This window comes from Crotalus tigris, unplaced genomic scaffold (genome assembly GCF_016545835.1).
Source record: "Crotalus tigris isolate CLP2741 ecotype Arizona unplaced genomic scaffold, ASM1654583v1 scf7180000017576.4783729, whole genome shotgun sequence".
Classification (NCBI taxonomy): Eukaryota; Metazoa; Chordata; class Lepidosauria; order Squamata; family Viperidae; genus Crotalus; species Crotalus tigris.
In genome coordinates, this window is record NW_024096487.1 from 2375026 (window position 1) to 2400373 (window position 25348).

Here is a 25348-nt window from a genome sequence, read left to right on the forward strand (position 1 = left end):
CAGATGTGTTGGATTTCAACTGCTAGATTCCCAAACAGTCTGACCAAGGACACCAGGTGGGGGGGGAGGGGGGGGGAGGGAGGCTGATCTACTGATATTCAGAGCTTTTTAAAAAATGAAGTGAAAAATGAGTTATTCAAGGAAGATATTGATACAATTTTCTCCTGGGATTGAAATAACCTGCTTCCTTCTTATCCAGGGTTCAGATTTGAGGTAGGACTGCAGGTTACATCCCCAATTATATGACCAAGAATAAATAGGGTAACACTGATGTTCTTACCCGTAAGGCCAAATTGTCCTTACAGTGTAGACTGATTCCACACTCATCAGTAATTTCAGAAAGATCTTCATCTTCAAACTCTTCTAGACTGATGTCATGGGTGAGCCTAGATAACACAAAGACCATATAATTATCCATCAGAGAAAACAAGCATATAAGAACTTACAAAGCTTGGTATGAAGGAAAGTAAAACAATCTTTCATATTGAATTCGTTTACCTGGTCTACAAAAAATCTCAGAGGTTTCGGACTGTATGTATATGTTCAAACAGCCATCAAGCCACTTTTTTACTTGAAAAACCTGCTAATGCAGTTGTATTTGGAACCAGAAGGAGGAGTGAGACACAAATATCACAACAAAGGGAACAGCTCACTCACAGAGCCTCATTGTCTTAAAAAGCAATGCTACCTTGCAGTGGTATCAAGTGGACCACAGCTGAACCAGAAAAACAACGTCTCAGCTACTGAAACACTCAGGGACAACTTCATGAGCTCAAAGGGCCAGGTAGACATTTCTAGGTGATGAAATACCTGGGATATCTGTCTTACATCAAAATAAGACCTATACTTAAGGCCTTTAAGAAGCAAGGGTACTTATTTCTCAAAATTCAATTGCTGCATAATATTTATTTGATCAATTTATAATATGTGCACAAGAGTCAGACACATATTTTATATTACAAAAGAAGCAGGACATGCTAAAAAAGGCTGTTGGATTTTGGGATCCCTTGCACCATAGATGTATGTTCTGATTGTTGCTGTATATCTTCATTATCTAGTCCAATTTGCTGTCAGTTAGGGTCAATAGGATCAAAACACAATTTCTTCATTCCTACATACTATATTTGAGTTTTTGAAAGTAAACAATCTATCTCAATCAACAATCAATTATGGAAAGCAGAGATATTTCCCTTCTCCTGTCTTCCCTACAACCATAGGCTTCAGTCCATTTAAGCAAACATTAATCAGCTCCAGTTCTATCTAATCAGTTTCACACTATCTATAGAAAAGTATCTGCATTCATTTTTTCTACTTTAGATCTATAATGTACACCTCTGTCAGCAGTAACTATCAGAGGAAATTGATAGTACTGCAATGTACAAGAACACTGTACTCACTAGTGTAAGCCAGGGTATTTCAAACAAGGTCCATGGAACTCTAGCATTTGGCAAAAAGTTATATACATAAAAGTCTCTCTCTCATCTATTGCTATCTCTACCTCTCTATCTCTCTATCTTTCTACAACCTGAAAAAGTTTGCAAACCCTTGGTATAGGGAAGCTTCAATTGTCCAAATGAATAGCCACAATAGCAATCAAGGGAAACAACCAAACATTTAAGGGGAAATAATTTTAGAAGACAGACTTTGGGTCTTGTGACATTTTGTGTTTTATGAGTGAAGGTCCACATAGCACTGCTCTCAATATTAATCTAGTGCCTATAAAGAAAATACTGTTTAAAACCATGTAGCTATTCCTGGTCTTAAGCTGCCCCCGTCTCTGAGCAAGCTGCACTCTTCCAGATGCTACTGAACTACAAGGCTTATAGTTAATCTGTGAGTTTGAGCCATATTAGCATTCAATTGCCACAGCTCAGAAATACCTGAAATGCTATTGCTTTTCTACCTCTGCTGCACTGCATCCCCATGAACAGAGAGACATAATGTAATGTGAGCAACATTATATCTTTCAGGCAAACCTGAACTTTAATTAATATATTTAAGGCAAGTCTATGCATTTATTGCCAAAAGACAAAAGAGACAAGTAAATCAAAGATCGTTTTCAATAGTCAAGTAGCAGTTGCTCCTGGTTCTAGAATGGGTTAATTTAAATAAATTCACCCATTTATTTTTCAGAAATGAATCTACTATTTTCCTTAAAACTGGGAAAAGGGGAATTCATATATATTAGTAAAATGGGATTTAATATCATAAGAGTGAACTGTTGTGAGTTTTGGCATACATGTTCCCCTCATCTAAGGTGAGAGAGATCACAAGTTTCCATTTCAGATTATCATCAGTACAGTGTGACACTCAAACTGGACAAGCTGTGGTTAAATTTATCTATAATTGATGAGCCAAATTCAGAAATGAGACTGAATCTGATAAATTGCTTGGGATTGGATACAGCCACTGAGTTTAATCTAAAATTCAAGCAAAAGCTTCTAAACTTCACATTAAGGCCAAAGTTGGGGGTGGTGTTAAGGTACCTTAAAAACCCAACAGGCTCATTCTTATAATGAGAAACTGTAGTTCAATGCAAATTTGTAAAATCTGAAGTCCTTAATATGTGGCTACAAATGCCACAATTCCTAGCCTGCATGGGATGGTTTAGCTTATTTTCCTCTACTGCTGTATTTAAAATAATTATTTTATAAATATTGCACAAAATAACTAAAACATTTCATTATAAATACTGGCCAAGATCAAGATAAAATCCAGAGCAGGTGGCATCTGTGGCCAAAAAGGCCTTTGCCAACTTCATCTTGTTTGCCAATTGGAACCCTTCTTGAACCAGGAGGCCCTTTTATTACTTACACCCTAGTCATTTCATGGCATGCTATGTTGGATTTTCTAGCTCCATGGAACCTGTAGTCCTACATATCTGAAAGCATCAGATTGAGCCAAGCACATTGTATTTTACCACATGGATGTCCGCAGAGGGAGGCAAAAAGTGGCACATGACATGCGAGTCATGACATCATTTCACAACTGACAGAATTCATGTACAGGTAGTCTTTGACCTATGACCACAACTGAGCCCGACATTTCTGTTGTTAAGTGAGTTTTGGCCCATTTTACAACTTTTCTTGTTGTTAAGTGAATCCCTGCAGTTGTTAAGTTAGTAACACAGTTGTTAAATGAAACTGGTTTCCTCTCAACTTTGCATGTCAGAAGGCCGCAAAAGGTGAACACATGACCCCGGGACACTGCAACTGTCATAAATGTGAACCAGTTGCCAAGCATCCAGATTTGGATTATGTAATCATGGGGATGCTACAATGGTCATAAGTCTGAAAAACGGTTAGAAGTCACTTTTTTTCAGTGCCGTTGTAACTTTGAACGGTCACTAAATGAATGGTTGTAAGTCGAGTTTGCATCAGAGAACCAATTTGGTCTAGTGGTTAAAGTACCAGGCTAGAAGTCAGGAGACTCTGTGTTCTAGCCCTGCCTTGGGTATGAAAGCCGACTGGCTGGCTGGCTGACTTTGGGCCAGTCACCCTCTCTCAGCCCAACTCACTTTACAGGGTTGTTTTTGTGGGGAAAATAGGAGAAGGGAGGAGTACTGTGTTCACCACCTTGAATTATTTATAAAAATAGTAAAGATGGAAAATAAAGAAATCAGACATTATAATGTGACATAAATTACATCAGGGGTCTTCAGACTTGGCTCTTTTATGACTTGTGGACTTCAACTCCCAGAATTCCTCAGCTAGCATGCCTGGCTGAGGAATTCTGGGAGTTGAAGTCCACAAGTCATAAAAGGGCCAAGTTTGAAGGCCCCTGAATTATGTAATTGTGTCATCTGCACAATGAAGAGTGATACACTGTCATTTTCATATTGTCATGACTTGTATTAGTTTGAGTCAGCGCAAAATCTGTAAAAGCTTGAAATGCCAAATTTTCTCATTGCATAAATTCACTCCTAGGTAGTCTGTGAAACACAAAACATACAGCAAAACAAAATAGATGCAAAACCCATTGCCTTGCTTTCCATCACTGAGGAAACTATAGCCTGGTTTGACATCTCAAATGAAGCAGGTTTATTTTTCCCAGCCTCACAAATCCTCATCTCTGGTATATGGAAATATTCTAGTTCTCCCCATCCAGTACAAGATGCAGGCCTGAAATTTGTACATTTTAATAATTCCAGCTTCTATTAAATGCTTGTTAAAATGATAAAGGATGAATTAAGAACCATTTGCCATTTTGACAGAGGATGATGGGAGCTGCAGTGCAAATAATCTAAATCAAACAAGATTGAATATGCCTGCATAGGGATTTAGTAGGTGAGGTGAGGTTCTAACAGCAAACCTCGAGATGGAAAGAAAAATCAAAAGTGTGGTAGAGCTTCTTGGTCTGACCACACTATAAAGAGAGGCAGGACACTCAGAATAATTCTATGAGTCAATAAAAGTTTCCCTCCAATTTTTCTTTCTTTGCTGTGGCTTTTGGATTAGCTAAAAGGACAAGATGCAGTTGTGTTCAAGTGCCTTCTATGCTTTTTGATTAAGAAATATCACGGTATTCCAAATAGCATCTTGAAAAGTTGTATCTGGCCTATCACTTCTGGTGAGATCTACTTGGCCCACATGGATATCAGAGATAACAAACTGAGTTTCTGTCCCAAACAGGTTCTTATTAAAACAGAATCAACTAGCACTTTTTATAAGCGGTTAAGAAAAGGGCTATTGAGTTAAAAAGAGAATGGGAAGTGTAACATTGCAGAACAATTGCTTTCCTTGCTATGGTCAGGTGTCAGGGAAGACAAACACACAAGCAGGGAAGAAAGCAGAAATGCATTGCAAGAAAAAAAAGTTTTCCTTAAATTTATATTTGACCTCTGTTACTTCCAGGTATTAGGGAACTACCAACATTAAAAAAAAAATCTTTTTACAATAACTTTTTTTATACATTCTTCCTTCCTCCTTCCTGAGGAAAAAAAAAATGCCTCCATTCTAATGGCAAAATACAAAATTGAGAACTAGAAGTTCAATGTCTATATATCTGCTCCTCAGTGGAGGTTTAAAAAGGGTACACTGGTCATCCATTCATAGACTATAACTGTATCTCATCAGTTTCTTCCTCAGGTTACACCCAAATGCTTTTTAAAGTCCTTTAACACTTTTGCTAAATCAATAGAAACACCGGGAAACATGGGCAGGTTTTTATATCCAGAAACATATTCGATGAAACAGAACTAATGCATTGAGCAGCTTTCACAGTAGGTTTCCAGCTGAAACCTTTCCTCAGCACTTTTTTACTTGATGGGGGAGGGATACTCTTCAGCCATCAAATTCCTTACACCATGAGTTATGTGTGTGCAAATATTGATGAAGTTGTAATAAAACAATGTCTCTTTATAAAACCAAGATGTAACTTATTCATCTCAAGGGGAGTATACCTAAACAGGTAACAAGAAAGATAAGAAATGCTGGGGAACAATGGAGAATGTAGGCAACAATCCTCAAATATTAAGTGATTCCATCTTCTACATCAGAGAAGGCATGATTCAAGAGACTTCTTCTGTTAATTGTCATGATTTTACAACAATGTCAATGAATGGGCAAACCAAGTTTTTAAAAGCCCATCACCTTCCAGAACAGCCTTTCAAACCCTAGCAGTAATATTAATTATGGCAAATCTTTCAGGCATAGAGTTACCCCACATTCACCCTTGTAACAATAACAACAACAAAAAGCAGAGACCATTATTTCAAAATGTCCCATGTTTGACTCTGGGGTGCTTAGGAGTTGCACTCAGCATCATAAAAAATACTTAAGGGATCATTTGAGGTTGCTGAGATACTGCATCCCTGCAATTGACGAGGTAATTTATTTATTTATGCCTTGTCTCTAGCACAAGTTTCCTTTCTGCATATCTTGCAATTCATCTTTGAGCATCAAGGAAGAACTATATTGACAGATAATTATTTTCATTTGGCAAACAAGGAATCCTTTCTGGAGATAGCCATTCATGACCAAGAGGAGATTAATAGAATCGTAAATGATCCGGTCTCCTTTCTCAATCCAGACAGCAACATTTTAGTTTCTAACATTACATATAAAGTTTGCAATCAAATTTGCATGTGGGCTAAGGGCCAACAACAAATAATTTGCTTATAGGATTCCAACGAAGACCTCTGCACTGGGATATAAAGGAAGCCAAATTACTTTTAAATGCTATACATACAGGTATATGAAATCTCTTGATCCCCCATCCCACAGGCCCTCCAACAGCCAGATGATCGCCTACCATTTCTCCCACTGATCCTCAATCCGGCTGTCCTCCTCTGTGCCCGACTGCATTTTATGTTCAAGCTTCATTTAAGAGGATCCCTGTCTTAGGGGAAGGTAATAGGGCCTATTAAAGGGAAACCTCCTTCAAACAGGAGAGCAGCGTTGCTTCTGTGCTGTCTCTCCTGCCTGTCCCAGCTTAGGAGAAACTGCTGTTTGTGCTGCACTCTGCTTCTCACAGCACAGTCTAAGGAAGCTCATTAAAAATAAATGGAATCAGCTGTCTGTATGAGGGGAAAAAACACTCCTCTGGATTGAGATGGTGCCAAGCCCTGCCCTCTGCTTCCCTCAGGCAGCCAGACTCCCTCCCATCAGCTGCAGTCAAGGGAAAAAAGGGAATCAAGTTACCCGATTAGCAGCAGGATGCTCTGCCCAATCATTCTGCCTTTGACCTTGGAGTGACTCTGCCCCAGCCAGGTTGCAAATGACCAGGTCCCTAAGTACCATTGGGTGACGAAGTCATCTGAAGTCTAATTCAGAAAAAGTATAATTAGAGATGTAGGGAGCCAGCACAAGATACAAGGGCTTGTTTTATACCCAGGGTTTGTAGATCGCTGCTTCAGAGTTGTTATTCCAAGCCAGAAGTTTATTTCGGCTATATTAACTTGCAAATATTCTTGAATAATTCACAGGTCAGCTTCTAATTCAGGAGGACAAGAAATCTTACTTTTATAATTGTTCTAACGTGTGCATTCACCTTCTCAATCTAGAGGGGAAAATTAGCTTTGTTGACTATATTTCTATCAACCACAGACAGTACAGCAGTTGGAGTAAACAGGTTTATATTAAATGCTTATCTCAGATGGCCAAGATTTATTCATATCCCCACAATATATTTCCAAATTCTGATCTTCCCATATCAGCTTGACTGAAGATCCAACAATATTGAATTTGCTGCCCATTATAGTCTCTATTCACAGGAAACGCCTGCTATGGAAGCTATATAAAACTGTTTCCATATGGTGTTCGATTCATCTAAAGACTATTCTTCCTGAATAGCCTGCTCTATGGAGCAGTGGCCATTAAGATACTATTCAAAGTGTGGCTGTTGTTGCCAAAGTGTGGCAACATGTTCAAGAAGTAATTCCTAGTCTTTATTATTCTATATATCATTGCAACTCTCAAGAGCAGCGAAATTGATTTAAGGGAAGTGCTGCAGAAAGAAATATGTTGGTCTTATATTTCTACAAAAATTGCCCTGTGGGGGAAGGGAGTGTATAAATAAGCAAATTCCGTGTTGAAAGTGTGTTTGTTTCTCTTGGGAAGGGGGAGGAAAAAGGTGAGTGGCAGGATGTCAGTTATGGATGACACAGAGATACAGGATTAGAGCTGTTGCAAAGCATTTGAACACACAGATTGCTTCTCAACTTTTCATATCCAAAGCTGCTCTCAGTTGCATTAAAACCAAGCAGATTACCTTGAGACACATGTCGGGATAATTCCAAAATCCAGGTGAATTTAAAGCTTTTTAAATGTTTGCTTAGATACGTTAAGTCAACACTAACAACTGTGTGTTCATTAACAGATTCTTGTTGCATTTAGTTTAAATCACAGAGGCCTGCTGGAGCTATGCTATTAAAGAACTGTTCCAGAAGACATTTGGTCTTCTATAGTTGAAAAACTATAAAAGACCATATGCTTCATTCATTTCAGTAGAATGTCTGACAATGGAACGCTTAGTAGGTCATACTATCAAATCTATTCTCTTTGAAATTCCCTTACAATGCAGTCTCTAAAGGTAAGGAATACTCATAGCTAGCAGTCCAGATAGAACATAATAGTACTTCTAGTAGTAGAATAGCTGGGGCAAAATGATTTAAGTCAGCCTGGCTCAACTTTATGGATCCAGATACCATGAGTTATCTTACAATTTTCAGAAAGCTGGAAATTATTGTTCTAAAATATTTGGAGGTACCATATTTGGGAAAACTGGCTTAGAGACAAATGATTACCAGTGTAAAATCAAGATATGTCCCCAAACGCAACCCCAAGAATTTTACAACAGATTTAATTAACCTGAAAAAAATACTCTGACTACAGTATTTTACTTACCTGAGTTCTGCCCAAACAAAAGTAAGTAATATTTTATTTCATTTGCCTTTTGACATTGTTAACTCTCCCTGTGTTCCTGCCTTCATTTCCTTTAATGAAGCCTGATATGCTTTTCTAAATTACTTCCATGTATTTGATATATCATATTTTCTATTTCTGTCTATTTCATTTTCAGTCTTGCTTTTCCCATCAGAGCTGCCAGTTTGGATTAAGGCCTATGGACTCTCTAGTTCAATCTGACAGCAGCCAAGCACAGGCTCTTCATAAGAGGATGCCAAACCCTTGAATATAACAGGATGGGATAGCTATCTCCGCTATGCCCAGATTGTAAGTTTCCCAGTGGCTTCCCTTGCCCAGCATTGGAGATAGTATAGTGGATCAAATAGGCAATTAGTCTGATCCAGTAAAACGGGAATGGGCTGACTTCAGGCTTGTGGGATCTGTTTTATTTTCCATAGAGCATAAAGCTCCATCAACACAGTCAAGTATATAAAGTGTAGCCACAAGGACAGAGGCAGATGCAGATAGAATTTGGAGTAGAACCAATTACTTCCAGCAAGCCCCTTTCTATGCACTAGAATAACTTACACAAGCAGTACAAATCTATATCTGATGTACTGTAAATTTTAAAGTCTAACACAAAACTCTAATAATCAACCATCAAAAATCCACAAAGAGCAACTCAGTTTTAGGTGCTCAAATACTTAATATTGCATTTAAAAAATGTTGAGACTAAGAAATAAACATAAAAATATCAATAATTCTTAATATTTTTTACAAATTGAGTTTACTTACTGTTCTGTTCTCATGTTTTAGTATAGATCATTCAGAAACCTACTAAGAAACACTGATCTACTTTCTGCTGTCAAGCTCATGAGCAGTGAGTACTGTTATTCTCCTTTCATGAAGCTAATTTAGCTAGAAAAGCATGCACACATACCCTAACACTATCGTTGTCCATCATGACTAAGTTGCTTTGCCATTGCTTCTGACATTGAATTACATTGGACAAATAGACTTTCCAAGCTTGGATGTCAGGCCCAAGCAACAGAACACATAACCTCTCTGGTGTTGCTGTTATATAGATGTTGATTTTACTAAGTTTACTGCAAGACGGTAAACATTTCTCTCCCTTGCTCAATATGTGTTCCACTGATTACTTGATTCTGTCATTATAAAAGAATGCATACAGCTCAACCAGGGGAACACTGAAGCCAAGGCTAACAAAGGCCAGAGCAGGATGTTTTATCCTGAAGGACTTGCAACAACCTAGGACTAGAAAACACTCCTGCTCATAGCTGACCAGCAGAGATAATCCCCTGGCCAAAGAAATATTGTTATCCCAGCTTCAGTATTATCTCACACTCACAGGTTGTTGCTTACAGGCAGCCCACCCTGCTGCTCTTGTTTCAATATAGACTAGATCATGCACACTCAGTATTTTCTTCTTGCTATTGATTGTGACAAAGCATTTGCCGAGATTGCCAGTTGCACAGTCAGCAAGATTGCTGATGTATGTACAGTTTTTTTTTTACAGTAGGAAGGGTTTCTTCATTTCCATAACTATCAGTTGCAAGTACTTCTTACATTCTTTGCTGGTGTTTGGAGTACAGGATTGGGGTTCATTTGGGATCACTTCAAAAAGTGTCATTGCCTAAAACAAGCCAGATTAGCTGCTAATTCTCAAACCATTTGGCCATACTGTATAGTTTCTAAACCAAACCCCTGCCTATAATGTTTACTGGCTAAAGATCAACTCACTTTGGGTCTTCTTTGGTCCTTTAGTTCCCAAAAGGATTCACAATGGTTTAGAAAAAGCTATTAGAAATCTCCAGTGGATACAAGGCCCTTTTTATAGCAGAGACCTCCATGCTATATGTGCAACAGATAGACAATAAGGGTTCTTCCAGTAAATGATAGGACTCCTGCCAGTTGGAGTAATCAACTCATTACTTTACAGGCTTAGTCCCAATAGATCTGCATGCAGCAGATGTTTCTAGTCTGAAATATTGCACTGAGGTCAGGGCTAACCTTAGTACCAAGGCGACAAATGACAAATGTTATATTTTCTCTTTCAGTCATTCCTCCTTCTTTATAATGTTTTAAAAAATACTTCACAAATTCCTCATTAAATTAAGAAGATGCTTATTTAGCTCAAATGCCTGAATTAAAATCCGAGCTCTAGCTGACTGAAACTTCTGAACTGAGTACAATAATAATTTTTGTGGGGAAAACAATACACATCAGCATCACTGTAACAAAGAGATGTAAAGGAAAGACTGACGATTGCCATATGATTGCCATATTATGATTGCCATATTCTGTGCTATAGCATACTACAGAAGCATTTCTTCCTTCAGGAAAAGGAAGTACAGTATAACCGGGTATCCAAAATCTTTTTTTTGCATTATCCATTCCAAAATCATCCAGGGAAAAGTGTTTAATGGCAGAAAAGGAAAAGTTCTGCTGTTATTTGGCATTTTATTTTATATTTTATTTCTTATTTTATGTCTTACTTTATTTTAATCTCTTTGAACCCCTGCAGTTTAGCTTTTTTTTCCTGTACAACAACAACTCAGAGTGGGGACCATCATAGAGTACAGGAATATACCAAATATCATAACATTTTCACTGAAAAAGAACAGGCCACAGCCATTGCCAATCAAAGCATCATGAGCAAGAACACTATAATCTGAGGTTTAGAGCTCTCTTTATACCCAGATCTTACATTTTTACCTTTGTGTTTTTATTTTCAGAATTCAAATGTCCTAGTTTGTGACATCAGTCAACTGCTTTTCATCGCTGCTATAAAATGGACATCATTGGCTATAGGCTCAGTATTATGCAGGTAGTCCTCGACTTACCACAATTGAGCCCAAAATTTATGTTGCTAAATGAGACATTTGTTACGTGAGTTTTACGCCATTTTATGGCTTTTCTTGCCATAGCTGTTAAGTGAATCCCTGCAGTTGTTAAGTTAGTAAACACAGTTGTTAAGTGAATCTGGCTTCCCCATTGACTTTGCTTTTCAGAAGGTCACAAAAAGTGATCACAAGACCCCAGGACACAGCAACCGTCATAAATATGAATCAGTTGCCAAAATTCACCTGAATTTTGGTCATGTGATCATGGGGAGGCTGCAATGGTCATAAGTGTGAAAAACGGTCATAAGTCACTTTTTTCAGTGCCGTTGTAACTTTGAACAGTCATTAAACTGTTGTAAATCAAGCTGTATATGAGGTGAATTCACAATTGCCCAAAGCCAATACTAAACCAAGTGACACCTAATAATTCCAGCAAAATCTATTACATCTGGTTTGTTATGCCTGTCTTGTCTGATTTTGGTAATCTGACTATGATATTGTTTCTTGCATTTCTAGATGCTGTTCTTTTTATTAATGTGCAAGGAACCCAGGAGACAAACGGTGTATCCAGGAGAGTGATTTGGGGCCAGGCAAAGACTATCATGGGAATGGCTGAGCATTGCTCCTCTGAATTAACTAGTTTTGTGAGTAAGTTTCTGCTTTCTAATTTGTATTTTTAATGACAGCTTTAACTGCGGACCTTGCAAGATTCTTTCCTCTTCTTTAATTTCAGCTGCAAAGAACTTTGTAACAGCTTTAGAACTACAAGTGAGAATTCAAAAAGCTATCATCCACATGTGATAATACTTATTAAAAAAACAACAACATTTGCAGAGGTTTTAAAGAATTCCCATGTCTGCTATGATTTGATAGCATAGTTTAAAGCAAACAAATATTGAATTGCTGAATTACAAGATTAATTATGGGGATTAATTATGGGGATTTATTATGGTCTGAATTTGGAACCTATATCTTCAATGTAATAAGGTCTCCCTTATTCTTCCTTGCTCATCTTTTTTTTAATTCTTCTTCTAATTTAAAACATAGATAGAAAATTTGCATGCCTTAGAGTAAAACACAAGCCTTACATGTAAAATACATTTCCAATGATGTTTCTGAATGCCATTTGGTGCATTTCTGGGAAATAAAATGGTAGGCACTGCACTATCTACTTGGCCAGAAAACAAATATCAAAGTGTAACTGGGATAATATCAAAGTGAATATCCTGGCTCATAATGGGGACATCCCCACCATAGGAATCATTTTGTAGGAATACCTGTACTTGCTCTCAAAATTCCAAAATTTCGAATTCTGGATTGCCCTCCAATACAATAAGGTTGGAAATAACTGTTTTGGGCAGCCAGCATAGCCTTAATGTTTTCTAAGGGAATCATATTGACCTTTTAAACAGAATAATAGGAATGCAAGCTAAGCACATCACACACAGAGAGAGATTTATATCCCTTTAGCATGTGGGAACCCATTGCACAAAGAGAAGATTATTGAGCTCACAATAGTGTATCAAATATAAATATTATGCTAAATTTGACTTGAAAAATTGCAGGGCAACCAAGATAACTGGCAAGATTCATGAATTACACAGATTTCCTCCAGTGTGGTGCCTCCAAAAATTGGGATTACAGCTTCCAGAGTTTTCAGCCAGCATTGTTAATGGCAGGCTGGGAATTCTGGGTGATGTAATACCAAGATACTTGGGCACATGCCAGCTTGGTACAGCCTAATGTAGCATATTAGCAGTAGTTCATTATAATAGATCAGCTCTGTCTTTCAAAGGTTAAATATATGGGGATGGGAAGATTAAAGCCAACCTTTGGGAATACTGATGCTTTAGACCCTTATTTTTGCAAAGTGTCTTGAAGAATTTAATTAGTCATTGCATAAAGAGAAAGATTACAAATTACAAGGCCATATATAGAGAATGAAAAAACACATGTTATTCTCCTTGCTTTTAATGTCATCCCAATAAGCAGTTAATTTGGAAGAGGATTTGGAAGCACTAGAGTATGTCCTACTAATGCAAACTTTATGGTCACATTAAGGACAAGTTTAAAACAATGTCAAGTTAAACTCCAAATGTAAGTCTGCTTCTGTTTAAGGAAAAATTATACAGTCTCACATTCAAACCGTGACATTTATTACTAGGAAAATGTAATTCTTGTTGCCTTAAAGCAAGATGATTGAACAAGAATGTGGTTTATAAAACAATGCATAATATGGAAATTCCCTCTTCCCTTATATTGTAAGAAAACAAATCATCCAATCAAATGTATTGAAGGGAAATTCAGTACAAACAAAATGTACTTCTCACACAACAGTTATTTATAGAACTTGCTGCCTCAAGATACACATTTTAAGACACCTAGAATTATTCAAGTAGACAGTATACAAATAATTAAGCACAATCTGAAAATATAGGATGGCTCATTATTTAAATGGCTTGAAAACAGAATTAGAAAAATAAGAAGAGAAATGTATTGGTAAACAGAACCTGCAGATATATGGACAGTATCAAATTATGCACAATATTAATAATGTTCCAGAGTGAATGCTAAATCTTCATAATCAAAATGGTATTATTCATAAATAACACAAAAGATATTACCGATGGTTTTAGAAATATATATTTGCCATAATGGGCTAAAAAGGGTAATCCAAATATTTCAATGAGGTTCAGACATGCTCAGTGATCCCAAAATCTTCAATGTCTGATTGGGATAGAGGATCAGAACAATCAGAGAGAAATAAAACACAAGATAACGCAGCTGATGGGATAGGACCTAAAAAGAAATGACTATTTGAAAATGATGGAAAAATAGACTTGCAGGATATAATGCCTTCAATTAAATAATATACAGATTTTGAATGGCCAAATACCACAGATATGAAAAAAACGTAAGAAAAGTTTGAAACTTTCATTTTTAGTTTTGAAAAACATAGCATAGAGTGAAGGGAAGAAAGAGTTTAGTTCTACTTGTTTTGTAATGTATTATTGATGAGCTGCAAAAATAACTTCTGAAATTGAATATAGTTTCAGTTTACTACATAAAGACAATAAAAAGACAGAATAAAAGTAAAAATGACCACTGAGTGTTAATATTAAAACTCAGATATATATGGTTAAATAGGCCAGTAATATTTTCAGGACAATTGAAAGAAAACTACTTCTTCAAGCCACACATAAACATTTTCACAACCCAGGGTCACCAGTTGTAGGAATCTCTTTAATAGGGAAGTAGACTGTTTTATAATAATAATAATAATAGTAAAGTTGGAAGGGAACTTGGAGGTCATCTAGTCCAACCCCCTGCTCGGGCAGGAAACCCTACACCATTTCGGACAAATGGCTGTCCAGTCTCTTCTTAAAAACTTCCAGTGTTGGAGCATTTACTGCTTCTGGAGGCAAGCTGTTCCACGGATTAATTGTTCTCACTGTCAGGAAGTTTCTCCTTAGTTCTAGGTTGCTTCTCTCCTTGATTAGTTTCCACCCGTTGCTTCTTGTCCTGCCTTCAGGTGCTTTGGAAAATAGCTTAATTCCCTCTTCTTTATGGCAGCCCCTGAGACATTGGAATACTGCTATCATGTCCCCCCTTGTCCTTCTCTTCGTTAAACTAGACATACCCAATTCTAGCAACCGTTCCTTATATGTTTTAGCCTCCAGTCCCCTAATCATCTTTGTTGCTCTTCTCTGTACTCTTTCTAGAGTCTCAACATCTTTTTTACATCGTGGTGACCAAAACTGGATGCAGTATTCCAAGTGTGGCCTTACCAAGGCATTGAAGAGTGGTATTAATACTTTGCGTGATCTTGATTCTATCCCTCTGTTAATGCAGCCTAGCACTGTGTTGGCCTTTTTGGCAGCTGCAGCACACTGCTGGCTCATATTTAGGTGATTGTCTACTAGGACTCCGAGGTCCCTCCGGAGTTTTATGGAGGATAAGTTTACTATTAATTGTAAGTGGAGACAATGAGGTAAAGCAACCAAAGATTGAAAGACCAGGTTCATATTCCTATTTAGTCACAGAGTCCCTAGGTGACTGAGCCAATCACACTCTCAGCCCACTAGATCTTACAAGATTATTATTAGAGAAAATTGGATGGTGAGTACTATGTGTCCTTTATAGTTTCTGAAGGAAACACAGGGACATGTACTCCCTCGAACCAAGCTTGTCCACGGGTTTCTTGACAATAATATAGAAGTGCTTTGTGATTGTTTTCTTCAAGATTTTATTTCAGCCTCTCAGTTTAAATCCATGTGATGCTCTAGTATTCTCCTAACCAAGTAGTAATTGGGTCCAACCTTGCGTACTTAAAAAAAAAAACAAGATATAAATTAAATATATCTCCATGTTCAACAGCAGACTTCCCTTAAAAAACTGTAGCATTGTGATTGGACTGTCAAATTAGAACTAAGGATATCTAAATTCAAATCACTCAATCACCAAGAAGACAGAGTTTTGCTTAGGTTAATCTATTTCACATGATTATTCTGATAAGAAATACACAGTATATATACTATATACACACATACGTACATATACGTATATACATTCACATTCCCTTGAATTCCTTTCAGGAAAATCAGGTGAAAAGTGCAATATAACAAATAGCATGGAGATCTATGATCAAGTCCCCTCTCAAAAACAGAAGCTCACTTAGTGATTTGGACCAATCACTCTCTCAGCAAAATTCACCAGCCCAACCTACCTCACAGTATTATTATTTCAGATATAGGAGGAAGACAAAGGGGTGCTATATTTACTACCTTGAGCTGGTGGAAGAAAGGTGAGATAAAAATATAACAAAAGCATAAATAAAATATGAGTTTTCCTAAATCTAGTGCCTCCTAAATGTGATCTATTGGAATTCCCAGCATTTCCAGGTTATATACTATATAAAAAGGCTGTAACATGACATTGGATAGAGGATGTTTATTGTTTTCATGTGCTCCTCTGGTTGGTCAATCTTGGAAGTAGGAAACTAGTTTAAGTCCATCTAGGAAGGTGACTCATATGTTGATCAAAGAAAAGATTGTTCTGTTTATTATCAAAACAATTTGCCATTTGGTAAATTTCTATCCCACTTATTAAATCTAAATAATGTTATGAGCTGTCTTTTTTATCTCAGATCTCAGCACTTCTGTTATTTAAAACCACAAATAACAAATATAGTGACACAAGATGCATGACTAGTTCTTAACAGCAAAGTTCTTAGATGAAGATATAATGTGGAGAAGCTCAGAAAAGCCTCTAAGCATCCTTTGGTCATTTAAAAAGATAAAGGATCTTGAGATCCTGAAAACAAGTTAATTTTTTGAGATTTTCTAGCACAAATATTCCATTGCTGCTGCTGCTGCTATTATTACTATTACTGTTACTGTTATTGTTATTCACAGAACCAGTGACTAAATAACTGAATCTATTGGAATTATTGGAATCACAGAATTCCCTTTCTTTGATCTGATCCACTGGTTATTGTAACCAGCTTAAGTTAAAGATACTGTAGAATCATGCAGTATGATTAATCTTTCACAATCTTTTCAGCCTGGAAACCATTTCACTCTCCAGTGCACACCAATATGGAAATGCACCTAATATCTACAAGCCATTCTCATAAAGACTATGTCCAGACCCATAAAGTAGTTTAAAGCAGACATCCATTAAAAAAAAAAAAAACAGTTACAATTACAAACAGTTACAGAGGCAAACATTGAGGTGCTGACCAAATGCAACATGTAATCTCAGAAATAAATGTCTTCCAGGCTGTTATTTCTTCTATGCAATTTTTGATAGATGGTTTAAGGTCTGTTTGTATTCTCTGCTGAAGCAACTGCTAATTCCTCTTAGGTATTATGTTCATATTTTACATTATCTCAAATATTTTAGTCCTTTTAACTAGCATTCCATTTGCTCCAAACCTGAAGAAGACAGCGGTATTTAACTGAAGAATTTTCTGAAGAGCTGTAATATTTTTCTGTGGTAAGAAGTGACTAATGCTTATGAGAGTGAGAAAGATCTGGTAGCAAACAGCAGGAGAGAAATGTGTGCAAAGGGAAGGCCAGAGTAGTGCAAGAAGCGGTTGTATGCATATTTTCAGGAATACGTGTGTAACAGTGTGGGATGGAAACATTGTGGGGAGGAGAGGTGGTGCTCACGAGTTCATTGAGGCAAGTGTATGCAGAGCCATTTAAATTCAGTCATATTCAGAGGAAGGTGAAGAAGGAGTCTTCCTCTTCCTCTTCTCCCCACAAAACAACAGGATAACCATGACTACTGTCTCTTTCTGCCACCCCACTACTCATCGCTCCTCTTCCAAAAGCAGCTTGGCTGCTTTCACTTCCTTCAGGAGTCCTGTGTGCTGGCCAGTCGGAGACCCCACCTGTTCAGAAGGAAGAGGGAAGACGTGGTGCTGGCATCCACCTCCTTGTTAATGCCTGGCAAGGCTCAAGCTGGAGTGGCCATAAAGCAAGGGGAGGACAGCTGCACATCCCACTGGCCTTCCCGTTCGACTCATCGGACCCCAAATCTCCTACCCTCCCTACACCCCTGTGGAGGTGTGAATGAACTAGCATTGAGCGGGAAATCTCCAAACGTCTTCCCTTTTCATCTTATGGGCTGGGGCATGGGTGAGAATAAGTCATCTCATCCCCTATAATAAACATCAAGGCAATAGATAACAGGGATGGGGCGGGAACCCTCTCTCTCTCCGCAGCCCCACAGAAGGAAGGGGAAAAGGATGCCCGGGGGAGCGCGGGGAGGGGGCGCGGTAAATCATGAAAAACGGGTTAGAAAAGGGATGGCAGAGTAGAGGCTGTTGCTTCCTCCCCCCGCCCTTTCCTGCCGCTACGGCATCTCCTTTCCCAAAGCCCCCCGGGGGTGGCTAAATTGGGGGAAACTCCAGTACCTGAAACTGGGGGGCGAGGCGAGGTGCAGCCCCAAGAACGGGGAGGATCCGGTCGGGGACGTGGCTCCTTTCTCTCTCTCCGCCATTCTCCCTCTCCATGCAAGCGAGGTGGGGGGGGGGAGGCGGAGGAGAGGCTGCTGATGCTGGCTGGCAGGCCGGTAGGCGGGCAGGGCGAAGGGAGTGTTCACAGCCAGATAGCGATTAGTTGTTACCGGAGCGGGCGCGGATGGTGGTGGCGGTTGTTGGCGCGGTGGCGAGAAATAGGGTGGGAGGGAAGAGGGTCGCCAACAGTTCCGAATGGGCGGGGGACGGAGAGGGGCAGGCAGAGGTGACCACGAGCAACTGCAACAAGACGGAGGTCGCCCCCACTGCCAGGCTGGAATACAGCAGCCCCCGTCGCCTCCTCCCCCACTTCCCTCCTTCCTCTTGCCAAGAGCAGGTGAAGCTACTGCTCCCCATCCCCACCCCAAACCTCGGCCAAGCGGGTGGTCTGCAAGGTTGGGGAGGGGAGTGAAGAGAGCGGAGCAGAAGCACCTGTGAAGAAGCGGCAGTAAGGCGGGAAGCTGCTGTGGAGCCTGAGTGCCCGGCGGGGGGGGGGGGGGGAGGCGAGGAAGATCCAGCGGCAGAGAAGCAAGTGGGGTGAATTGCGCGGTGCCAGTGGGGCCAGGACCCGAGCAAGCCGAGGGGAGACCCCCAGGAGTGATGATAGTGGTGGTGGTGGGAGGGAAAGAATCCTAAAAATAAATTGTTTTAATTGTATGCTGCCCAGAGTGAGATGGTGGTGTATAAATTTAATAAATAAAAGCTTCCGATGCTAATAACAAGAACCTAATAAAAGCCTAAGATAAAGTCGTCATCACCATCCAACAGCAGAAACAAACCTTGAAATCAAAAGCCAGATGGAAATCCCTCATCCCTGCCCCCCCCCCCCCAAGGACCCAGCTCTGCTTCCATGAATTAGAATTAGTACAGGGGAGAAATTGTAGAGATCAGCAAAGGATGGGAAGTATGGTGGTTGAGGGAGAAAAAGGCCAATGTGCACAAATGCAGCAAGAAGTATACAGGGGATACCATCTCTAATATCTATTTATTCGTTAGATATATATCTCACTCTTCCTTCAGAAGCTCAAGACAATATACAAATGCTTCCTCTTCCAGTTTTTTTCTCACCACAGTCTTCTGAGAGAGTGACTGGTCCAAAATTACTAAACTGAAGATGGGTTTGAACCTGGCTCTCTCCAGTCTAGTCTAGCACCTTAACCACTATACCATGCAGCCCTCTTATCTAAGCAACACACATAACTCTACTATCCCACATTGACCACCCTACCCCACATTCTTTCAATTACACCATGAGGCTGAGATTAAGCACAAAATTGGAGTCCAGCCCCAGACTACCCAGATCTTTCTGATCTGGACAGATTGGAAAGTTGAATCTACAACCTCAGTTTTATATTCTATATAGAATTTTAATTGACAAGAAGGATTGATGAACTGATGGTTTTTTCCATTGCTGAACTGATATTGTCTACACCCATCCTTAAATTGACAGAAAACTATAGCTATAAACTATAAAAAGTGCCATCCCTGTTGCCGGTTCTAATCTTGCCTTTACTGCCTATGCCTCAAAAAATAAATGAACAAGTATAATTTTTGACTAATTTCTTTAATTGGGTTCTTTCATGGAGTCAGATGTTTAGATTGGATTTGACATTTTTATCCACTTACTGAGTTCTTCCCAGGGACCTGGGATAGGGAGATGCTGTTGTTTGATAGTCTCAGAGGTATCATCATAGGACGTAAGCTGTTCCAAGTAAAGCTGCCATTTTGCAATTGACTGAAGGTGATTTTGTCAATGCTGGATGGTGTTCAAGTGGGTGCTCCAAATGTTTTTGAATTGCATCCAAGGTATCTATTATTATTAATACTATCTTTGATTTCTTTTGTCAGAGTCATTCTACTTCAATTTGCAGGTCTTTGTATTTTGTAATTTTCTCCAGTTCTTTCTCTTCTGCCGTCTCCAGGTATTAAAATGTTCTCTGTGCAGACTTTTTGTCTTTCTCATCAACAGTTAAGTCAGGGTATTGTGTGGCAGATGCTAATATTATTATTAGTTTCCCAAGTGGTTAACATAACCCATTTCTCCTAATGTCTCCTGCAAATGGTCTTAGCATCTAAAAAGTACACTAAATGGATTTTTTTAATTTCAAGGTTAACCCATTCTGAAAATCCTAGAAGGTATCTGAAGTACTAATGCAATTTTCAATTTCCTTATGCACAAATCTTATGGTTTTAATATCAATGTAACAGTGGTCTCATCATTTGTGTCTTCTGGAATCATTTGACATTTTAAGAACATGTGACTGCCCTTGCTGGACAATCTTTATTCATTCACGAAATGGAAGCCTTAGCAATCCTAGTAATTAAGAAGCAGCAATTTATCAGAATCCTCCTTATCATCCCCTAGCCCTGGATTCTTCTACTATTCTTGTTCACCTTTGCTCTTTGTCCAGCATGTGGGCACAATTCCAACAATACATTAAACTATACCCACTCAACATTTTCATTGTTTAAGAAAGGTTACGTGGCTCAGAGGCATTCTTACAAATAAAACTACAGGTAGTCCTTGACTTACGATAACAGTTGAGCCCAAAATTTTTGTTAAGTGAAACATTAAGTGAATTTTGCCCCATGATACTTTCTTGCCACAGTTAAGTGAATCATTGCAGTTGTTAAGTTAGTAACACAGTAGTTAAGTGAATCTGGCTTCCCCATTGACTTTGCTTGTAAGGAGATTGCAAACGGTGATCACATGACCCCAGGACATGGCAAATGTGATGAGTCAGTTGCCAAGTGTCTGAATTTTGACCATGTGACCATGGAGATGCTGCAACAGTTGTAATTTGTGAAAAACGGTCATAAGTCACTTTTTTCAATGCCGTTGTAACTTTAAACAGTCACTAAATGAACTGTTGTAAGTCAAGGACTACCTGTACCACTGGACTCTGAATCTTTGTAGCATGCCAGCTTCCTATTTTTCTTAATTTAAAAGATTTTTAAATGCTCAAAGTCAGATGAGTGAATTTATTAGGCACCAAAGATGGTGTCTCTGGCTACATTTATGATCCTGGATGCCATGTTGGGCCATCTATCATTCCATACATTAATATATCAACTTTTATTTAATATATTACCTTTTTCTGGAGCATATGGTTTGACTTCTGACTAATTGACTTAATTACTGGAATTACCAACAACTTAAAGCTTATGAAGTTTCAGGTCATTATTCTTTGACTTCTATAAATCCAGCAAGCAATTTCAAAAATCATTGATAATCACTCCATGGTTGGTCATGGCAATATCTTTGCAAACATTTCCTTCATTGCGGGTTATTTCAGGACAGCCAAGGAAGGTTGTTACTCTTGAAAGTCTAACTTAAATAATAATTCTGGGACTCCATTAATAAAGTCTGTGGTAAAAAGATAAATTCAATAAGAATGTAAAAAATAATCCAAGCTTTCAGCTCTTTTTTTTAATTTGCTCTGAAAGTATAAGAGTTTGGGCATTCTTCAAAAACTTCATCTCACCATAGCAGCTGAGAAGCAACTTAATTGCATGGTAGGATCTGAAGAATTTAGTATTCTTCAAAAGATAGAAAACAAAGTTGAATGATGCATATGAGGAAGGCTTGGACAAAAACAAAACAATTAGTCAAGACAAAACAATCTTTAATTTCAGAGTATTTTTAAAACAGGTTACTCAAGTTACTTCTAGCAGTGAAAAGCATTCCTGTGTAGCTATATTGTGTTCTCAGTTATCCGTTTATTTATTTCCCTACAGTTCAAATTTCAGCTCAAATACAAATTCAGTTTGAGTTACTTCCTCCTGTGTTCTTTAAGTTCATGTTTCTCAATCTTGACAACTTTAAAATATGTGGGCTTCAACCTCGAGAATTCTCCATTCAACATATTGGCAGAGGAATTCCAGGAGTTGAAGTCCACATGTATTAAGTTGCCAAGGTTAAGAAACAATGATATAAGTCATCATGTTTGTGATAACCTTTGATTAATTTAGAGATGAGGAAGATTTTTTTGACCTTCATGAAGGCTAGTGGGGCACAGCTACTGATTGTGATGTCACTTGAGCAACAACATTGGAGATTGGGTGAATTTAATGGACAAAAAGGATCGTTCTTAAGCCTCTTATGCCTTAAATTCCCATAGCAGGACAACTGCCCCAATTTTTGAAGTCTTAAGAGTTTCCAAGAAGTTACTAGGGGTCATTCAGTTTGGCAGAGTTTATTGGCAATAAATACAAAACAATATCGATTCAACTATTGAATTCATTGTTGAGAATAAAACATACATAATGTAGTTACTCTACAACATCTGTAAAAAGCAACAAAACATTTTGAGCCAAAATTGAAGAATTAAATTTATACTGTAGAACATGCATCTTTTTCCAAGTTGTGGTAAGAAACAGGAATATATTTTTAGGGCATCAAATAATGCAGATTAATTACCCTCTATGGAAGAGTCAAAAATGACAGTTTAGCAAATAATGATAGCAACATGAAGTTAGAAAATATTTTGACCTATGTAAATTTATCCAAGGATTATACTGGATAAATAGCTTTAAAATAGTTTGTAAAATTGCTGTTGTTGTTCAATCATTTCTGTCTCTGATCTGATGAATTCCATTTTGCCAAGGTTGTCTATAGTAACTGATTTGAGTTTTTGTAAACTCTTGTTTGGGTCATTATATATATTTGGGTCATGGTGATATCTAGCCACCATGTTCTCTGAAAGTTTCTTTTTTATTGCCTTTGATTTTTCCAAACATAAGGGTCTTCTCCAATTACTCTTGCCTTTACATTCTGTATTCAAAATACTAAGCTTTAGTCTCATTGTTAGTGTCTCCAATCAGCAGATTTTACTTCATCTAGTATTATTTTTATTTCTGGCAATCCAAATAAATTATTTTCTCCACCACAGTGCATTTTTCTTCATTAAGCCTGATAGTCCACCTTTCACAAATGTATTAAAACTAATATCTCCGCATGTCAAAAATTCTGTCGACCTATTAGTCATTTTCCCAAGTAGCAGGTACTTATTTTATGGCAACAGTCACTATCTTTCTGAATTTTTGAGCCTAGGGGGAAAAAATTGTTACTGTTTCAATTTCTTCTCTACAGTATTTGCATTGGGTCAGTATTACATGACATAGTCCAGGGGTAGGCAACCTTGGCTCTTTTATGACTCGTGGACTTCAACTCCCAGAATTCCTGAGCCAGCTTGATGGTTCAGGAATTCTAGCTGTTGAAGTTCACAAGTCATAAAAGAGCCAAGGTTGCCTATCCCTGACATAGTCTTAAGATTTTTGTTTTTGTTTAATAATCAGCAGCTGATTGGCTTTCCCACTCTCCTTTCACCTTCAGTAATCAAACAGGAATTATTGAATTAATCAAATTAAGGTGACAGTTTACAACCTTGGTACATTTTCTCAATTTTGAAATATTTTGTTGATTTATATTTTATAGTTGCTGCTTCTTGGTTATCATACAGATTCTTCAATAGGGAGATGAGGTGTCTCAATATACCAGTTTTTAAGGGGTATGCACCTTGTGCTGTATTCTACACAGCCAAAAACAGTAGTATAATAAATATAGTAAAAATGAATGTCTTTTTGGAATTCCCTTCCTTAATTATGCATTGGATATTAGAAAGAGGAACTCTCCTTATGCAACATTTCAGATGACATTAAATGTATCCTTTAACTCTTCCACTGCAACGATCAGTGGCCCAAAACTCTCATTTTTGACAGTTCGACAGGAATAATTAATATTCCTAAATGCAGCTGAAAAATGTTGCTCCTATTGTGAAAAGTCCCTAAGAAGCTATGAACCAATTTCATATTTTCAAGGATAGAGGTATCTTTTTTCTTAATTTCTTCTTCTCTGATGCCACAAGAGGTAGCAATCCTGCTAAGGCTACACTAAAAATAAATATACAGAATTTTTGAAGGAATTATGTTTCTGTCCAGTTAAGTAAAGTTGGGGCTGGCTGGGGAATTTTGGGAGTTGAAGTCCACACATTTTAAAGCAGCCAAGGTTGAGAAACACTGTGTATGGCATATAGGTCTTCATAAGCAATTTATGACAATGGGGAAAAATCAAAATAGAGGAGACCTTTCACTCTCTCAACATCACAGTAATTCCATGCAAATCAGCATCAAATTGGGTCAACCCATGCCATTAACTTCTTAAAAGAGAAAGAGAGGAATTTCAGGGCAAAATTCCAGAGGTCAAAAAACTCTTCCAAAACCAAACAGAATTTTGAAGGAATTCACTTAAGGTGGAGGAATTCACAACTGATTCAATTCTGACACGCTATGGAGGAAGACAAGAAACTACACAAGTCAGTGAAACCGTACATTTTGATCTCAAGAAATCTTATTCAGCAAATTACCTGCTTTTGCTTTCAAGGTTTTTTTTTTTTCAACCACAAGAGGTAGAAACATGCTTTATAATATATTTAAAGGCAAGATTGTATATGTAAGTAAAATACTATGACTAAACTATTTTTTTATGTTTTTGCAATCGATTGTTCTTTTCATAGCAAATTACAGCCTTGTGAAAAGGTTTTCTATGGTTTTACCTATTAGGACATAGTAAAAATTATCTGATCCTTAGCAGTTCTTAAAAGTAGGTAAATACAACCTCAGATGAACAATAACACATGACATGTTACACTACATCATTTCTTTTACAAAAAGAAAGCCAAAATGGAGAAGCAATGTATGAAAAAATAAGTATTGTTTCCATAGGTATGAAGAGGCTAAGTAGCAGCCAGGTGCTGCTAATCAAGTGCCCTTAATCATCAGCAAGTTTCCCTACTTTTATAAAAGCCCACATTTTTAGGTGTTTATTGGCTTCCAGCACTGAGGTGCATGTTAACACAACGGCAAGGAGCAAAGACATCAGCAATGGTCTTAGAGCAGGGGTGTCAAACTCGCAATGCCACGTGATGTGTTGCATCGTGACTTTTTTTCCATTGCCGACAATGGGGTGGGTGCGGTTTCAGCATGATGCATCCGGCAGTTTGACACCTGTCTTAGTGAAACAATTGTTGCTGCTCATCAATCTGGGAAGGGTTATAAGGCCATTTTCAAACAATTTAAAGCCACTCTACAATGCCTTGGTAAGGCCACACTTGGAA

At 38.1% G+C, this 25348-nt stretch overlaps 1 protein-coding gene across 4 annotated transcripts in view; it reads right to left on the reverse strand.

Annotated features, from left to right (window-relative positions):
- The window catches only part of MAPK8IP1 (mitogen-activated protein kinase 8 interacting protein 1), a 63745-nt gene extending 45109 nt beyond the window's left edge, over positions 1-18636 (reverse strand). The window contains exons 1-2 of one of the 4 annotated variants that reach the window (XM_039358673.1): positions 18132-18636; positions 281-386 (exon numbers count right to left, since the gene is read on the reverse strand). In XM_039358673.1, the coding sequence (XP_039214607.1) occupies positions 281-386; positions 18132-18217 (192 nt within the window). In that variant the 5' untranslated portion in view covers positions 18218-18636. Of the gene's footprint in view, positions 1-280; positions 387-6252; positions 6482-18131 lie in introns of those variants that run through there. The other 3 variants (XM_039358692.1, XM_039358682.1, XM_039358701.1) reach the window with 3 other exon arrangements.
- Between the last annotated feature and the right edge of the window lie 6712 nt (positions 18637-25348).